Below are 20,863 nucleotides of genomic sequence, written 5' to 3'. Positions count from 1 at the left end.
AATTTCCAACAAAATATTGCCCATTGCAAATATCCAACAAAATATTATTCATGACTTATATCCAATAAAATATTGCTCATGACAAATATCCAAAAAATATTGTTCATGACTAATATCCAATAAAATATTGCTCATGACAAATATCCAAAAAATATTGTTCATGATTAATATCCAATAAAATATTGTCCATGATATCCAGTAAAATATTATCCTAAACTAATATCCAACAAAATATTGCCCATTAAAAATATCTAACAAAATATTTTCCATGACTAATATTCAATAAAATATTGTCCGCGACAATTATCTAACAACATTTTGTCCATGACTAATATCCAACAAAATATTGTACATGACTAATATCCTACAAAATATTGTCTATGACTAACATCCACCAAAATATTGTCCATGACTAATATCCAACAAAATGTTGTTAAGGATTAATATCCAAGAAAATATTGTCCATGAATATTATCCAGCAAAATGTTGCTCAAAATCAGCTTGGCCTGCTTCTAGGAAGCAACTCGTATTATGGTTACATAATAAATTATAAACTCATGAAAATAAACTTTCATGAAAATTTTCAGAGGTTAAATTTTCATTTAAACTTTCAGAGTTAAACGTATCATTAATTACTTCATATTATGGCTTCCAATAAAAACAATATCAAAAGTTGTCAATATTACTTTTAATTATTGACTTCTTATTCCCCGAGTACTCTGTAACAGTTTAACCAAAAACAACAGGAACACTACGAACGCACTCTAGTTTCCCGAAATCTATACCTACATTTGATCAATAGCAACATACCCTCCAGCAAAGTGCATTGGCCAGCCTTGCTCAAGAAATAGATAGAGGCATGGGTTTGCTATTAACCATGGGGATTCTCAGATCTAATAAAACTAATTTAGCGATGATGCGTGCGCCTTATACGCAATGAAATACGGGTTTTCCCGGAGATTACTACTAAAATCCTTTTCGGGAACAAAAACTTTTTTCCTTGGTCCTGCTTCAGGAGGTAGAGAGGGAAGGGGAGAGGAATGGAATAAAACGGAAGTGGTATCGGATCCTACGATTTATGCGTTTAATTTTTGCAGATATGATAGTTTTATGAGGGGGCGGTTTTCTCGTCTGCGCGTCCTTCTCTGTTCCTCTTAAACCCTTTTGTTCTAGAAGTTATTGCTCCTGTTTGAAAAAAGGAAAAGATTTTACAACGTTGGGATGTTTTAGGAACATTGCCCGTGACGAGAATTAGGTATTTCGGCATCTTTTCTACGCATACCTTTGTGAGCTATTATGGTTATTTTTTTTTGCTTTCGTAGGAGGTTCTGTGATGATATGTTAGATAAATAGCTTGTTTAGGCTTAGATTAGTGGGCAGATTTTGAAATTTATGACAGAGCGTGGTGGAACTTTTTAGGAAAACATTCGAAGTGGAAAAAGAATAGTTTTAAGTGCTGCCGCAGAGAGTCATAAAATGACTTGGTAAATATATGGTTCAGTCTTTATAGCGGGTAAGTTAAAAATGTTTATAATTAAGTTTGCTCATATTATACTCATCGATCAAGCACGTAAGCATGCTTATTTCTGAACAATATTAATTCTCATTCTGAATTTTTTTTTTACAATATTAGATATATTAATGAGTAAGTATATCCATTTCTTTACAATTTGAACAGCTTAAAAAATGATTAATGGTTCAAATAACATTGAATATTGTTAAAATGAGAATAAAAAGTATGACCACATCTTGCAGAATATGGTAGAATTCAAAGTATTTCTAGCTCCATGGGAACACCAAAAGGCACGGTAACATTAACTGAAGAGCTTTGGTAATAATTTTGGTGAAATAAACAATAAGATATGGTCTTATAACGCCTGATAAATTTGTTAAATTTGGCAAAACTTATTAATTTCATCATGATATCTTAGCGCATGGCATGAAGGCCATTTTCTTGGTTAAATTTACTTTTCAGTTATATATTTGTTACTAAATGTGTAGTAAAAAGAACTGCTTTAAAATCAAAATTTTTGATATACTGTTACCATATGTACGGAGAAAAAACCATATTAATGGTTTAAATACCGTATAGTTTGGTTTCATCGCCAAAACTATGTTTTTTTTTCTTTCCAGAAATTTCTTTACCCGTAAAATATGGTAATTTTGCTAGAAGTTTTTTTCTTTGTGTTCACAAAATTTAAAATAAAATTTTCTTAAACGATCAAGTGAAGTTTAATATCTTTCAGACTGAACATATAAAATTTTTTGAACATTGTACTGAATTAGCTTCCCATATAAACACCTGAATAAGCAGTTTAAAATACAAAAGATTTTGAGCTTGCATTTTTTGTTGTTGGAGCATAATTATATAGCAAAATAAAATTTTTTTCATGACCCATCAAGAAAATTACTAATTTTCGATTCATCATTTCATGATTCTCAATAAAAAGAAGATTTACATGCATCAGATGTAATTAGCATAAAATAAATGAGATTCATTACAGCATTTAGTTTATTTATAGCAGTTCTAATCTACATTTTAATATTGTATTCTCTACTACGTTTTTAAATTTTAATATTTGTAAAAATCTTTCCAATAAGAAAATACGTTTTTTTTTAAACGTCAGTTAATGATTTAGTAATTAAGTGATATTATTGAAAGGTTTTGCAACTGCATGCTAAATCAGACAGAGAGACTTTGTTTATGATGTTGGTTAGCAAAGCAATACTAGGTAGGGGGGGGATACTAGGAAGGATGCTAGGAAGATATATCACTTTAAAGAAGCGAGGCATTCATTTTTGAGAAGGGGTAATTTATTTTAGAACAACGTTCTGGGAGATGAATGAAACGTCATGTGATGGTTGCTCTTAGAATCCGAACTGGTCACTTAAAAAATTCTTAAGTAAATTAGTAGCATTAATATATAATAAACTTTATTGACGAATTTAAACCAAGTTAATCGCTGAGATAACCAGAAGTTGCGAATCCTTGCAATAAATATTATCATAAATATCCAATAAATATGGATTGCAATTCTTAGTTACCACTTTATAGTTGTTAATCATCAAAATGGGTGATATGGTGCTTCACGGACATAAATAAACCAATAAAAATATATTTTACTCGAGTTTTACTTAATTTTGTATCCTGCAACTATTCCAATGAATATAAATAATAACAATTTAATATTTAGCAATACACGGAGAATAAATTCTTGAAAAATTACCATACTTTATGGTAATAACTTTTCTGGTAAAAAAAAAAACATAATACTGGTTAATAAAACCAAACTATAGCTATTGAAAGCATTAATTTGGTAATTTTTCAGTTTATATTGGGATAGTTTACCAAAAACTCTGGTTTGCAAAGTTATAGTTCTTAGCACTATGCATTTAGTAGAAAATACAAAACTGAAAAGTAAATTTAATCGAATAAATGGTTTTTATGCAATGATCCAAGGTATAATGGTAAAATAACCAAATTTTACTACATGTGTTTTATAGTAACCGTAAATTTATAACCTTTAACACATTCTTATAGCGGCGGAAAAATAAATAAGGATTTATTGTGCTACTTTGTGCATAGAATCACAATATTAGGAAAGCAGCAATTAATGATAGGTAATAAATAATATTTGGTAAACAAACTTACAAAACTGTGATTGAATTATCCAATTTCAGATAACAGAACCACAGAAATCGTTAATTTTTTTTCACTTAAATTAAATAATTACTAAGTAAAGGAATTTAGATTGATACAGTGATTTCAATAGTATCGAAGAATAAATATTTGGTCCAAAGAGTTGGTGTACGTAAACAAACTATGTAGAGAATATACTTTAAACCATAGTAAAAATAAACATTTGATGTTAAACATGTTATTTGGTTATTTCTTGTATTTGTTTGCATTGAGAAACATTTGGAGCTGAACATATATTTTAGTTCTGTTATTTGTAGTAAAATGTGAATTTGTTTATGATTGTAAACAACTGATTGCTTCATATAAAAGAACTGAAATGCAAACGGCAACTTATTAAAAACAAAATTTACAAATGAAATATTAAGACAATTTGAAAAGAGTTCATTTTCTTCATTCTACAAAGACAGTTTATAACAACACAATACAACGCGGCAACATAATAATTAAAAGATCTCAACATTTCTAAAATAAAACAATAACAGTTAATTGAATTTATATGATAAGCTTAAGCTTTCGATTATAAAAGTTAATTTTAATTGAATTAGCTTTTATAGAATTAAATCGTCCGCTTTTCATGTATTTTTCATTTATTAGAGAAGAATTCAGTTAGTTTAAAAAGAAAGAACGAGGAAGCCTGGATATTAAGTCAGAATCTTCATGAATATTTAATTAAATATTCATCAGGAATTTAGTTCATAATACGTGACATATTCTCCTGGAAATGGGGTTTTGTTTGTGAAGAAAAATGTTCAATTAAATTAGCGCTCAGTATATTCTGTGAAAAATGGGGCTTCTCAAGGAAAAGAATTATGGCCTTTTGTGCAGGAATTTTCAAAGTGCAAATCGGCATGATGTTTATACAGGATAAATATTTTAAGAAATTCTGTTGCAGTATAAGATTAGAGTTTATCTTTGGAGTGATTAATTATTCGAAGACGGGAACTTGTTGGGGAGATTTTGATTTCGAAGGTAGAATTAGATTTTGAAATACTTCCCCAGAAACTAGCGCAAATGTGCTTTATTTAGTGAAGTTTTGCTTCCCTTATTCATGCTCATATGTTACATCCGATTTTCAAACGTTGAAGTGTATAAATATCAAAAATATATAGGACACAAATATTTAGCAGCTCTCTGTCTGCGTGTAACAGATATCGCAAGAGTTAATATAAGTCTTTTACAAATGTAAATACTGGCAAGGATTTTCGAGATATTTTCAAATAACTATGCTGAAAAGATTTCATATAGTTAAGGAGAAATTGCTTTCGATGGATATTTTAATATTTTGAAATATTTCATTAATTGCTTGAAGCTCATACGCTACGAAAAATAATCAAAATTATGCATTGCAGGAGTTTAAATAATAAATATTCAGGCAACAATATGCTAGTTAATCGTATTTATTTAATTAGATTCATTAAACAGCTTAAATAAAAAAGAATTTAAGCAAAAGCGAATTTAAGAGGATCATCATGTAAAAAATTACGTCGTGTAAATAATCATGTAAACATCCTGTAAATGTTACATCATGTTACAAATGTTACATCATGTAAATAATTATGATGATCAACATGTAAAAAATTACTATGTTGAAGTAAAAAATCTCAAAAGAAGAAGAACCCAAATTATAAGACTTAATTCCTAAAAAAACTAAAAAAAAAATCCCTTCCTTACAACATTTATTAAAATCTTATTTGTAAGTTTTTGAAAAATTTTAAGAGCATTGCATATATGTATTAAAAACTTGCGATTAAAAGCAACTTTTGCTACCATTTATTGATTAAAGAAAAAACTTATGTAATCAAGAGAAAAGACCAAGCAAAAGTCTATTATAAATCAAAATTTAAAATAGCAGTTTTTTTGATAAAAAATTTTCCTCACTCTTTATGAGTAAAAAGAAGATCTATTTACTGTCTTGCATTCTCGAGACAAGCCCCTAACTGAGAGGTCATCTCAATATTGCAAGACAATACATCACACTCCATACGCACACAGTGCATCGCATTAGTAAAAAGAAATATTTATTTACTTTCTAGTGATCATGAGATTAGTATAAATATATATTATATTATACCTGACTGACACGAGATGAGCTCTCAGTCAGGTATAATATATAAATATATATATTATACCTGACTGAGAGCTCATCTCGTGATTGCTAAACACGCCATCACACGCCATCCACTGCTTCATTTTTCTACATGGGAGTTTGAAACTTGATATTCGGTTATAAAAGGCGTTTATTATAACCAATACACGGTAATAAGATTCATGCATTTAATGTATAATATTTTAATGAGTGTGTATTTAATGTATAATATTTGAATGAATGAGTATTTAATGTATAATATTTTAATAAATGTGTATTTAATGTATAATATTATAATGAATGTGTATTTAATGTATAATATTTTAATGAATGTGTTTTCAATGTATAATATTTTAATGAATGTGTTTTCAATGTATAATATTTTAATGAATGTGTATTTAATGTATAATACTTTAATGAATGTATATTTAATGTATAATATTTTAATGAATGTGTATTTAATGTATAATATTTTAATGAATGTGTATTCAATGTATAATATTTTAATGAATGTGTATTCAATGTATAATATTTTAATGAGTGAATTAAAAAATAATGAAATTTAATAAATTCCGTTAAATATCGGAATTTTTGCAGTCAAGACTGATTTTCACATTTTTATTATTTGGATATTGAGAATTATTTTTTTTTTGGGGGGGGGGGGGGTTTAAATCAAAAATATCTATTTTCTCATTCTAAATAATTATTAAAAACTGAGATTAGGCGATACAAGTAATATTTATTTATTAAGAAACATTGATACAAATACTCATACATCACATGCTTTAAATAAGTAACAAATGATTCAAAAATTAGATACGGAAAAACATTTTTATTTTATTCTCAAAATGTAGAAATAACCGCATTCTTAAACCATGGGTGAAAAAAATTCTGAAATGTTTGTAATGTTTCTGAAATAAAGCAGACATTTCAAAATAATAAATCACTCCAAAATAACAGATATAAAACGAGAAATATTTTATTTCCCACCCGAAATGAAATCTTTACAAGTTTACATCTCAGATATATTTCTGAAACTGCAATGTATTTTCTGAGAGCTAAATATAACGCTAAATTCTCAGCGAAAATTTAATAATTACATTTTCTGAATTCCATGTAAACTTTTATTTAAAATACCTTTCTTTCTGGCTAAAACTGCATAGACGGAATCAGTTCTTAGATCATATAAAACATAGAATTTCAAATTTATGTTCCTTTCCTTAATAAAATTAATAACTTTTGCAATTATTTATAATACTTTGTACTTCAGCAACTAATACCTTATAATTTCGCTTGTGCAATGCATGCAAAGCCTAACCTTAAATCATATCTAACACTGATTTAAACAGTAATAATATATCTAATGTTTCAATAAAACATGTTGAGATTTTTAAATTAATAATTATCAAACAGGAATAAAAAACTCAGAAAATTAATTCCAAATAAATACACATTTAATTCTTCGCAACCAATATCCATAGTCAATTCATTCAGTAGTTTCTCCAAACTATTATAATAATCTATCAAATGTTTCAATAAAACATGTTGTGAGTTTAAAATTAATAGTTAATAAATATGAAACAAGAATAAAAAACTTTGAAAATTAATTCTAAATAAATATACATTTAACTCTTCCTGACTAATATGTTTAATCAATTCCTTCTCCTGTTTCTCCGAATTGTAAGCCTATATTCAAAAACTAGTACACAGCAAGTTGCTCGGGGCGAGCGGAAATGAGAGTGTTATATAAGTGTAGAACATTCCTTTGCAAGGGACGTCAGCGGAATAATATAGTTCTATTTCGACGGAGCGTATATGACTCTTTATAGCGTCAGAATTTCGGTCATTCCCTAGGCGGTTCACGTCACTTTAAATTAGGCGTTCAAGGTGACCGTCGCCGCTTCAAACTGCTGTAGTTGGAAGTTTCTAAATGAGGCTGTAGACGCAATTAGAGGACCCAACAGATAAGCAAATTGAAACTACAATTGGAGGGCGTCCTTACAACTACCTCCCCATAGCACATCATCACACGATCCAAATTATAGAAAGGATATCTGAATATATTTATAATAAACACTTCATAACGTATCTGTATTTAAGGAAAATGTAAAAAGCCTACATATACAATTTTATTTAACCTTCCAGTATTAAACCTTATTTCCTAAAAGTTAAATAGTTAACATAAAAGTCAGCATGACACGATTTATATAAAATCTACACTGTCAAAAATTCTGTATTACTGTAGAAATTAAACTATACTGTTTTACAGTAAAATTGAATTTTACTTTAAAAATTGCATTTTACGTTAAAAGTGGATTTCACAGTAAAAATGAATTTTACTTTGAAAATGTATTTTACTTTAAAAAAGGATTTTACAGTAAAAATGGATTTTACAGTAAAAATGGATTTTACAGTAAAAATGGATTTTACAGTAAAAATGGATTTTACAGTAAAAATGGATTTTACAGTAAAAATGGATTTTACAGTAAAAATGGATTTTACAGTAAAAATGGATTTTATGGATAACACACCCTAAGTGCCGGTGCTTTAATTCGTAGTTTGATCCGGAAATTTTTAGTGTAAAAAATATTTGTCTTTTAACCCCCTGACCTAATGCGTTAAAGGACTTTCGTGCATTTTATATACTAAAAAGTAATTTAATATTTGAAGAATTGATTTGAGGAATTAAACTTATTAAATTTAATTTTAAAGCTAATTTGATCCCTAATATATTGAAAGATAATTTAACCCCTGGTATACTAGATGATAATTTAGTTGAGTTCTCGACGGCTTACGATTACTTTGTTAGGATTAAAAAAAAAAAAAAATCTAGAAAAAAAATATCCCCTCAATTTTTTAATTTTTTATTTCAGATTGATTGAACGAATCAAATGCATTTGTTACAGTAAAACATAATTTAATCCTTGATGTATTAAACGATTGTATGTAAAATTACTTTCTGAGGTTATATGATTTCTATGTTGAGGTTTAGATGGAATCTATAAAAAAACATTTGCTCTCAAATCTACTAATATATTAACATAATTTGATAAATAAAAAAATATTTTAATTTTTCTCGCATTAAAAGATAATTTAGTTGAACTTTTGTGATCTTACGATTACTATTTGCGATTACTACGCTTAAATTGAGTTTAAAAGAAATGCCATAAAATATTTTGATCTGAAATACGTTAAAATTTAAGACATATTTGATATAATACTAAAAAGACTGATTATTGCGGTCTCCCTATAGTAAGTCTGAAGGGGCTAGTCTAGCCCTTCCCAGATTGTTTGTGCAAACTTTGTGAGATCTTCCCAGAAATTGAGATCACTTAGACATCCAAAATCTTAAAATATAATCGTAATTAATTTAATGAGATATTTATTAGAGACTCGGTCATCAAAAAATTTTATGGTATTTCATTCAATTTGATTAATGAAAATATTTGATTAAGCGTAACATTGAGTTTAATTATACTTATTACTTTTAGATAATTGAGATATCTTTACTACATAAATAATACTGGAAGGTGTGTTGAAATACTCTTCTTTTTAATGAAACTTCGATACCATATGCCTACTAAAATGTACCTTATACCCAAATCTTTCTGGGGTTATGGGGTACCTACCAAAGTACTTTAGGGGTCACTCTGGCCCATACCGTCAGTCTAGGTAGTATAAGGTTAAGAAAATTACGATAAACAAAACCCTAAGTTGGATAAAACCAGTAAACGAATATAATTACAAAAAGACAGATGAAATGAAGATAAATTTTGCTTAGCTAGTAAAATAAAGAATTCGCATAATAATGTTTGATAAAAAGCATCTTTCTGCCCAAAAATACTTGCTCTTTATTTGGGTATGGTGCATAAATTAACACTCAAAATTGCCCATATTTGTGTTATTGAATGTCTGTACAATATCATCCTTCTTTGCTATTTATTCCGTGGTTTTATTTCCTTCAAAATCTTCATTGTCTTTTCTACATTTTGATTTTTTTTCGCGTTATTATTTACTTTTACTGTGTGGTTGTATTTCTGAATTTGCATGTTGCAACACATTGTCTAAGCGTTTTTTTCCTGATACTTCCCGATAGTCTTTTAATAACATTCAACAAAAAATAAAAATGTAATATTATGATGCCTCTGAAAGTTTAAAATATTTTAATATCTCTCTCAGTGAATCTGAAAAGTTTAAATTACAAAGTTAAAAGCTAGTCATTACTATAAACTAAACACGTTATTATTACCAATGTTAAATTCTCCAATTTATACAGGAATTAAACTAAACTAAGTTAACTATACAAAGCACTTCACACAGTATATGCATAAATTTAAAAAGAAAATATTACAATTTTTCAAAAAAAACAATTTTTCTTATTCGATCTATAAATAACATTTTTCTAAGAATGTTAACGATCCCTAATTCTGTTTTGTAGTATATGCTGATAACATCAGGCTACTAACACCACTGGCAGATGCGTTAGTGGTATAGTAGTCCGAGCGAAATGGACCAGTCAAAGGGAAGCGTTAACGAGAGAAGATAACGCTAATAAAGCCGCTTAGAATTTCTCAGAATGGGGCAGAGAACTGTAAGAGATATCGTGGATTTCTATCCCCAAACATGTGATGTTGTCCGAGAAATAATTTCATAAATGACTAATAGTGCCTAAATATGCGCAGAATTATTTGATTAATGCGAAATTCGGAGTAAATGAAATTTTTGAACTCTTTTAGGGAATTAATGCAGATAAAATATTTCAATTTAGATATTTATTTTCCTTTAGCTCGCCAAGTTGATTCTTTCGGAATAGCTTTAAATGATCATTTATACAGAATGAAGTTTAAAAAAAGAATCTGAAAAATTACAAATAATACCTTCCGTATATAATTACTAATAATATCTTTCATCCGTTATTGTCCGAAAAATAATGTCATAAATGATTAATAGTGCCTAATTGCGCCGAATTATTTGATTATGCAATTCTGAATAAAATGAATATTTTGAACTCCTTGAGGCAATTAAAGCAGATAAAGTATTTTAGCTTCTTTCTTTCTTTAGAAATAGGTTTAAGTGATCATAAGCGCATTTATGTTAAATAAAATTTAACATAAATGAGGAATAGTTTACATAAATTAGTAATAATATCTATTTGCATTAAATAAAGCTCATCATAACACCTTGGATTCTCGCTTAATTAATCTGAATACTAATTCCCTTGTTAACGACATTAGTTCCTCATAAACTCTCCATAGCGTGTGGAAATGCATTTTGCTCTGATTTGCTTCTCTTAGCCACTGTGGTTTTTCTTGTTTCTTTTTTATTCATTTTTTTCTCTCTCTGCTACTATGACTATTATTTCTAATTTGCATAATTTTGAAGAGAACGAATTTTTTTTATCAAGTAATTCCTAAATATGCTCATTATGATTTGATTTATGAAGAAGGTTAGAGTTAAACAAACATTTTTGTTAATTTTAGTAATTATTGCAGGTAAAGTAATAACTGTTTAAGCTTCTTGCAATATTTTTAAATTTTTCAAATGTGTCACAAATTTTCAAAATTCCTTTCCGAAAATGACAAGTAAGGCTTAAATTGGCAGGCTGATACTATTTAGGAGGTAGTTTAAAATTAATTACAATTTTGAACATCTTTAAGCTGAAATACCGTTAAAAATTTTAAACTTATTTTAAGTCAAACAATTTTTTTAAAAATATTTATATCAAATCATATCTTTTAAAATATTTTGAAATGATTAATACCGTACCTAAGAAGCATTGATTGCGCAATGAAAAATCACTCGCTCTCAATTCAGACGACCCAGAATCGAACCCTGGCGATGACAGCTTAGAATTGAGTTGACTCTATATACCACCATTAGAGTAACATTTGCAGCAGGCCAAATCGTAGGAGGTTTTCGGCATTTTATTTTACTTTCAAATAAAACAATTATGAGTCAGTTTCACCATCGTTTATTGTTTTTACTTCAAGTATAGTGATATTATTCTAATTCATATGTTCTAATTTCATTTTAAGTTTTACTCCAATTTACTTATATGTTTTAAAATAAGATTTAAGATAAAATTTTAAAGATATATTAAAATTTATTGATATCTTTTCACGATTTTCTTGTACTCATTGTGTAAGGTCAATGTTCATAACATCTTTATCTACATTGGAATGAACAATTAACTTATACCCCCTCTTAAAAAGTTCCGATGAAACTAAGAAACCACGATGATATACATCGTTCCTTAACGAGTTCAATTTCGCTTAAAAAAGATAATCTTCGGGCGGTGGCTATAAATGGCTTTTATTGGCGCAATCTTAAGAGGCTCCAGCGCCAAAATATAACGTTCTCAGGAAAGAGTAAAGGGGTTGTAAAGTAAGCCAAAGAGCTATAACGGTTATTGGTTTTTTGTTTTCGGAATACTAAGTGGTGTTTTAGTATGTGACGAGATAAAAAGAAGCATAAATAAATAAATAAAAAAATAGTTGACGAGTTGATAAAGATACGCTGGATAATCGCGTATGAGAATTGATTTTTGAAGAGGGGAAACAAAAAAAAAAGTTTCTTTTAACTCTTGCCTAGCAACAGGGAAGTTAAGCGTGAATTTTTCAAGTAGGTATCGGCGGAAGATAAGAACGTATAGATTTTAGCGATAGAATATGATATTTAAATCAAAATTTTTTGTTTCCTGCTAAATTTCTTTCGTAATTTATTTACTGTTTAAATAAATAATACCTATGTTTGTTTTTAAGAAAACAATCTTACATTTTGCAATTTCAGATACAGGGAGTCCGAAAAAAATGGAATTGACAAATGTCTCAAGAAATAGAAATCGAATAAAAAAAAAAATTCTAAAAATACGCATGCGAAATATTTTCAAAAGATGCTCTTAAAGTCGGGATGGCTCAAAGGATAGAGTGCTCACCTGTCAACGAGATGATAAAGGTAATAAAATAAAATTATTATGCATTCATGAGGAAATTTTGAAGAGAAGATGGTGATGAACTGGACTTAACCACCATTCGTTTAAAAAGCAATTGTGCTCGCACTTACTTGAGTACTCGACTGATGACGTAAAAGGAAAGTAGGGAGTTAAGATTCCTGCACCTAGTGTAAAGATTCCTGCACCAAGATTTGTTAAACGCGAAACTAAATGAATGGGAGGAGGACTAGTTTAGGACAGGGGTGCTTGGTAAAAGAGACTTGCACCAGCTGGTGCGAAGAGGATAGGTAAGTAAAGTCCGTCGTGTTTTCGAACGTACGTACACCAAATTTGGTGCAGATCAGTTCAGAATTTCTTCTATATCGAAGGTATATTTGTTTAAGGTAATTGCACATTTGTATAAATACACATGCTTAGATAAACATTTTGTTTTGTTTACATGGATACAACAGTATGAATATATAGTTATACATACATGGAAATAATATTAATAAAAATAAAGCATAGTAAATCATGTGAATGTAAAATACGTCACTGTGCTGTATGGTATGAAAACTCAACAGAGAGATATTCTCATCCTTAATAAAACGAAATGTTTAAATAGAACGAAACTTAATACCCGCCTGACCTTTGTGTCTAGGGTAAAGCTTGAGGGTTTTTAAATTTTTCTACCACACACTGTAGTTTAAATTTGTTATCAATTTAGTAAAGCAGTTATTTTATATTTTATCTTTTTATTTGTTTAAAGTAAGTCGAAACAATTTATTAAAATCATTTAAATGTTAGAAATCTAATTTATAAATTTGAATAAAAAGATCAAAATTTATTAGATAAAAAACTCAACTTCTAAGTTGAAACTATAATGTTGAGTTTCTAAATACAAATTTTTAAATTGGACCTTTTTAATCAATACATTCTAATAAAAGAATTTAATCTGATACTTCATGTTCATTGGTAACTGATTCAGTAATTCATCAATGATTGTATAATCTGTGAATTAAATAACTGAGTTAATTACTTTGACTCAACAGATTAGAATCAATGATACCAGACAATGTAAAAAGTAAGAACAAAAATACACAAGGATATCAAAATAAATGTATACAATGGGGATTTAAATATACTAATCATTGATTCATTACATACCTAAGTCATTATATTTTTCCTTTTGCATTGTATAGTGTATTTGTGCACCTAAAATATGATTAGAAATAATTTCCAGTTTTAGTACATGAAATAATATTATATTTTATTAGTTCTTAAATATTTTAGAATCAACAATTTGTCACATTATTATATTATATGCTATTGGAGATACATGAAACATTTCGTTATTATACATTCGTCCTATATACATATCATATTTCAACTCGCATTTTTTTAAAGTTTAGATAAATTATAAATATTGTGAAATATTAAATATTGGGATTTATTTTCATAACGCCATGGTGAAATATTTAATTTTTCGCGTAAATGCTTCTTTGTAGATAATTATGTAATTGAAGATATTTAAGTAAATTTAAATGAGTTATAAAGAAAAATATGAGAGTTAGTTCGTTTATGTTAGTTCAGTCATACCATCTATTTCGTAAAAATAATGAAATCTTCATATTTATTATATATATTCTAATTAAATAAAATTCGAATGAATTTTTATATGACCTCCATAATACTATAGTACTTTAATTTTTCTTAGAAACTCTTCATGTTATTTTATAACCACCGTTAAACAGCAGACCCAATTTTGGGTTTACGACTAACAATGCTCCATAGCCTTGCAACTTTGAACCTGATCCAGAAGACAAGGGAACTCCTGTATCATGAATTGAGAGAAGGAAGCCACGCAATCCTCCCACACTAAGTCTGACGGCAAGGGGACTCTAACCCATGATCCGTCTACAACTGAGGATATTTTGCGTCAGCATAGTGAACGGTGCGAGTCGGGTGCGGAGCTCAAATCAACCAGCTATCGCTAGGATTCAAACCCGGCTCACCTTCTTGGGAGGCGAGCTTTCAATCCCCTGGGCTACCACTGCCCAATCTCTTTATCTAAAGACATTGAGGTAGTAACTATTTAAATAAATTTAAGTGTGATTTTAAAAAAATATGGGTGCATGTATTTATGATTCTATATGCCTTTTTTCACAATATTGATGAGAATTGATGAATTATAACAAATATTTCTATAAAACAAATAATGACAAACATTTTTAAATGATTTCAATACTATGGGAAGAAATTTTTTTTAAAAATGTATTGGGCAAATATTTATGTAATTTACAATATCTAGATAAATTTAAATGAAATATAAGAAAATGCATGGATTGTTGCCTTTATTATTCTGCATGTCACATTTTTTACACATTAAATATTTGTGTGCATTTTAAGTAATTTTCATAATATAATGGAAAATATGTTTCCTTTTAAATATGTTTATTAAAAAATTTTGATGAATAAGAAATTAATAACTCTAAATGTCATAATTTTTTTTAATAAAGATTAAAATAATATATAATAAATACCTTCATTAGAAATTTGGAAAATTTTATATCGCTCACTTTTATTGCAATAAATATACTCGGTATACAATTTTAAACGATTTTCTAATACCATTTTTAAACTTTTTTATTTTTCTTGCAAAAATAAAAGAAATATGCGATATACAGTTGTGCATATTTAATAAATTATACAGTTGTGTATATTTAAGTTAAACTGAATAAGAGGTAAAACAAATGTAAAGATTTTATTCTAGGTTTATTTAAAAAGCATACCAATGTCTATTTTATTGACGGTGTAAAGATGATTCTAAAAGTGTTATCAGAGAGTGAAAGATATTAAAATAGTGAAATCTTTACATTTATTTAATATTTAATTTAGTTTTATCAAAGCCTTTACAGATACTAAACTTAATAAGTTTTGATTGAAATTTTTGATTCATCCTTAATATTGTATTCAAGTATTTATTGGTATATCTTTGAAATCAAGAATTAAATATTTACTTATATTTAACATTTGTACCGATTGTTCACCTGTCATTTACGTTACTAGGCTAAACTAATTAAGGAAAATGTAGTGATAGTTACTTTACATAATATATAAAGCTACAAAAAAATAAATAAAAAGTTAAATTCCGTAATATTGTTGTAATATAAAAATAGCATGACAGCTTAAAATAATTAGTTAGAGCTAATTCTCATGGTTTAACAAAGTTGATGTAATTAAAATCTTTACAACAATTTTATCTGTTATTTAGTGGTACTTAAATATTCTCCGTTATGTAATTTATTACTTTACATAGCACTATTTACTCGCGTGATAAAAATGTTACTATGATTCATTAATATTATTGCAATCAAATAAATAATTACTTACATTTTGAATTAACTTTCTTAATACCGTGGGAATTGAAACTAATTACACGACCGTAATTGAAATCTTTACAATTATTCCTATCTGTCAGATAAGTCTTATTTTCTGTCTTTTTAAATGAATATTATAACACTTTTTCCTTTTCTAGCATTGCAAAAACACTTTCTCATTTTGAATACAGAGAGACACTATTTTTCCGTATAAATTCCTCTGAGAAAAGCTAATGCGCGTTCAAGAATGTTTTCAAATTAAAACTAACACATTCGCCAATAGGAGAGAAGAAGAAAATGTCATCGAAAAAAAAAAACAAAATAAAAAGTTCAAACTATTTAAACGCATGGAACCAGAAAAACGGAAAAAATCATTTTTCATGAATACAGTTTGTTGAGCAATTTCAAGAATGCAAAATGAACAGCGTCTGGGGAAGATTTCAAAAAAGACCAAAACTACGCGGCTTTTCTTTTTTTGAAAAAAAAAAAATAAATAAATAAAAATGTAAGAAAGATAAGTGACAAATTAAAGTTTTATTCGCACGATGGCATTTTAATTTGTCCGGCTGCTCACGTGATCTAGAGTCATGAACATGCAGCTCTAAACTGAGGCCAAATTAAAATGTTACGAAAATGTGTCTCTAGATGGATTTAAAAAAAAAATAAACACATTTAGTTGGCGGATGGAAAAATTAAAAAGAGGCTTTTCTGACGAACAATTTTCTCTTTGTGTACAAGGAAAGAGGCTTTTGATTTTGTTTCTTCGCGAGAAAATTTATACTCACAATCATTTTTTGTTCCATTGGCATCTGTTTGGCTTAAGACGTTATTTTAAATTTAAGGAAAGAAAACTTAAATGTTTAAATAATTTCCTAATAATTTAGACAGGATGATTCAAAATAAAATTTTGGCTAGATTTACCATTATCCTGCGGTTAGAGAAGCTACTTTATTCTTTTATTTTGGTTTTTGCAATTAAAACCACTTATCATCAATTTTATCACTTTTACTGCACTCTCAAAAATATCGGTTAATTTTTAGTCATAATATCTATACTTTGAATCACTATACGGATTATCTTCATCCATACCTTCAAAAGGTATCAAATTGTGCAATGTTTCTATTCAGGTTGAACCATAGCTTCACATAGTCAAGTTAAAGAAGATACTATGGCTTGTCTCTGGACCAGTACAGTATATTTCACCCACCGGTGGCTAGAAAATTTGGAGAATTTTTCTCCCCAATGCGCTATATTCTTATTTAATAGTATGGAAAAACCGGTTTGGCTATGCACAGAAAACTGCCGGTTTAAATGCCACCTTTTACACGCAGAACCGTCATTGGGTCAAATGATGTTACGACTCATCGCGTTTCTAATAATTTCAGAATGATCCAAAAAGAGATTATCGTAAAATTTAAACTATTTCATTATTTTTTGTCAGTCTTCCTTGATCCATAACATAATTAAAGTTTTCTGAAACTTTCAAAATGTTTAAAATTGAAGCATGTTGAACCCTAAAATCGTTAAACTAACTTTAAAAAGCTCAATAATTAAGTTAACACAGCATTAAGATGTCAAAGAATTTAAATGGCATTTTATTTCAATACATATTAAACCTTTTAAGAACGTAGTAGCATTATACTATATAAATTGCAGAACTAATAACGCACTTCTCCATAAATCACATTAACTTTATAAAAATTAACTTACATCTCAGAGAAATGAATATTTCTAACAAAATTTATATCAACAATCTGAGTACATTTTTTAGTTTTAGATAAATTTTATTGAAAGTTTGTTGAAATTTTGGGATGTGATTTAAAAAATCACAGCAAACATTTCTTTATATAACAAAGGTGATACATTGTTCCTAATATTAGTTATTTCAAGTAAAACTTCTTCTCTATGCAAGGTAACACATTTTCTGCATTTGCAATTGCAATAGAAAATGTTATTGAATAGTTTTTCAGTAGAAACTTCAATAGAAAATGCTATTGAATTAATGCTTTTTCCATGTATGAAGAATGTAAACGTTTTAGATCATTTGATATGTGGGCATTGGGCTATTTGATCAGTTGCTTATAAAGTGTTCAGTTATTTTTAATATCTGAATATATTTAGCTTTTAATAATCGAAAAAAGATATTTGGTTTCACATTCCATCGTTATTTATTAGAATAGGAGCAATAAAATATTTTATAAATATAATCAAACAAATAGTCCGAATTTACTTTCATTCATACTTTTATATTTCATCAGAAGTTTTTAAATTATTATAAAATAGAACAATCTGTTGAGCACAGAATATACAAATTTGAATTCAAGATTTATTTGCAAAGTGTAAATAAAAAAATTCGAAGATTAATACAATGGTATAAATTTTTTTAAAGATTTTTTCCTAAACTAGTTGATGATGTGGGGAAAAATAATTATTAGGAAAATATTTTTAATTGTTTTTTTTTAAAATTAAACGAATGCAACGAAGTAAAGGCATACAACATTATTTCTTTATAACATTATTCTCCTTTTTTTAAAAAAAATAATGGAAAGAAACATGATATTTTCATAAAATTATTAAAAAAAATATTTATTACAAGATTTATTTATTTAAAAATTATTATTAATAGAAAGATTAATTTATCTAATTAATAGAAAACATAAATATATTATATTTGAACAGAATTTGTTTGCACAAAATATACATTTAGCACCCACAGAATCAGTAAAATTTATAAATCTGTACTGTCATGTTGTATAAATGAAATTTCAAGAAACTTCCTTAATTAACATACGTTTAATTTATATTTTAAAATACATGAATATATTTCTCTAACGTAAAACATATTTACATTGTAAAAAATCAGTGTGTCAGATTCAGTAAGTATAATTTATGTTTAAATTAATTGAAATGTCAGTATATTAAAACATCTAAATTTAATTTACGCATGTATACTTAACACATATATATATATCGATGCATTTCTCTATTCTCAAATATCGATTAATAACTAATCTTTGCATATCATACGTCACTTTTATATTGGCATTGTGTCATAAAATACAATGATTCTAATCTTAAATGGATTTTCTTACGAAATATTTCATCTAATATTTAAGTTAAGCTGTAACATATGTCATAATTTCATATTTTGAAAATGGTAGTTTTGGAATTAACACTTACAAAATAATGTTTTGAGAAAAAAAGTTTTATTATAATTAAATGTCTGAACTCACCTCCTCTGTTTTCACTATCGGCAGGCTTCACTTGGATTGGACGGTTCATCTGAAATAAATAATTAGTTTTAATCTCCTGAAGTTGAGCATAAATATATTAATCTAACAATCCGCCAAACAAATAATTTAGTTATTTATAGTTTCAACATATATACAGAAATAAAGTGTTACATAACTTTTATTAGATACGTTTTAGTTTTAAATTAGTTTATTACAGTTTAGCAAGTATGGTGAAATAAAAACGTATGGTGAATAAATATATTGTATTATATAGCATAAATATTTTTCTGAATAATATATCATAATATACTGATATTATGATGTACAATTATGAAATGAAAGTAGTAATTACTAATGATATTGAGAAACAACAAGGGATTTTAGTTAGATACTACAAATAGTTTCCATTAGTAATGCTTAAATTAAGATAAAGTTGATAGATATTACGATGCATATAATATATCTTAAATTAAAAAATGATGAGATCACAGTGTTTCACAATAATGAAGCGAATTGGATAAAATTTGAGCGTTTTTTAAGAGATAAAACCACTTTTATTTGTGAATATTTCCTTGTAAATGTATGTAACAAATGATAGTAAAAATGATTAAAATATACTTAGTCTTCAACTCAAAATATACATAAATTTTTTCCATAACGGTAAAGATATAATATGAGCTCCCTAAATATCGTATATTTTAAAGTATTATAAAGATTTTGCATGGCAATTATTTGTGAATTTTTCCTTGCAAATCTATCTAACAAATAATAAAAATTATTAAATCATTGGACTGGGTTGTATTAGATAAATTTTTAATAAATCAATTGAACTTTAAACACAATATGTACGTATTTTTCCCGTAACGGCAAAGATATAATATGAGCTCCCTAAATATTGTATATTTTGAAATACTAGAAAGATTCTGCATAACACTTATAGTTACGTTAACATTAACGCTAAGGTTAAGATTACGCTACTTTACCTTTTAAGGTTATGTTAATCTCGATGATAACCTTATTTCGAGTCCCTTAACAAGTTTGTATTGCCCTTTAACGAAATGTTCGCACATGCGCTGTGCAGCTAAAACAGCATAAGCGCTAGAGTGTTTGGAAACTCTAAGTCTATGCAATATCTCCATATTTGAAAAAAGAAAATTATCTGGATACTCAACCTCAAAAACAAAACCCAGCTGATTGAAGAAGTTAAAATAAGTATTTTGGATTTTTTTATATTTTAGGAGACAGGTAACTACCAGTTACATACCTCTCTAAGATATAACTGCTTTTATATTATATAATATATTTGTTTTTTCATCTTGGTAAAATAAATACAGCTAAGCCTGGCTTCTGTAAAAAAGTACAGTCTACTTAGCAGAAATTATTAAATATCCTCCTCTTACCTCGCAGATCTGGTTTCGGTGAGAAATCGCGATTAAGATGAATGGTTAAGAAGCTTAAATATCGTTATTTAGAAAAATAAGTTTTATGATGCATTCTTTTATTCTAAACGGAATCAGACCGAATTCAAGATGA

The 20,863-nt window shown here is 27.6% G+C and overlaps 1 protein-coding gene across 29 annotated transcripts in view; it reads right to left on the bottom strand.

Annotated features, from left to right (window-relative positions):
• LOC107456607 (CUGBP Elav-like family member bruno 3) overlaps positions 1 to 20,863 on the bottom strand; it is a 713,873-nt gene that overhangs the window by 320,477 nt on the left and 372,533 nt on the right. For 15 of the 29 annotated variants that reach the window (XM_071179595.2, XM_071179608.2, XM_071179603.2 and 12 more), the window contains exon 2: positions 19,331 to 19,379. In XM_071179595.2, the coding sequence (XP_071035696.1) occupies positions 19,331 to 19,379 (49 nt within the window). Of the gene's footprint in view, positions 1 to 13,884; positions 13,933 to 19,330; positions 19,380 to 20,863 lie in introns of all 29 variants that reach the window. The other 14 variants (XM_071179587.2, XM_071179599.2, XM_043044184.3 and 11 more) reach the window with 1 other exon arrangement.

The sequence above is a fragment of the Parasteatoda tepidariorum genome, chromosome 1 (genome assembly GCF_982258835.1).
Source record: "Parasteatoda tepidariorum strain Cologne lab strain chromosome 1, Ptep-v5.0, whole genome shotgun sequence".
In the NCBI taxonomy this organism is placed as follows: domain Eukaryota; kingdom Metazoa; phylum Arthropoda; class Arachnida; order Araneae; family Theridiidae; genus Parasteatoda; species Parasteatoda tepidariorum.
Note: the sequence above shows the minus strand (reverse complement) of the source record. Positions and strands in the feature narration are given on the sequence as shown.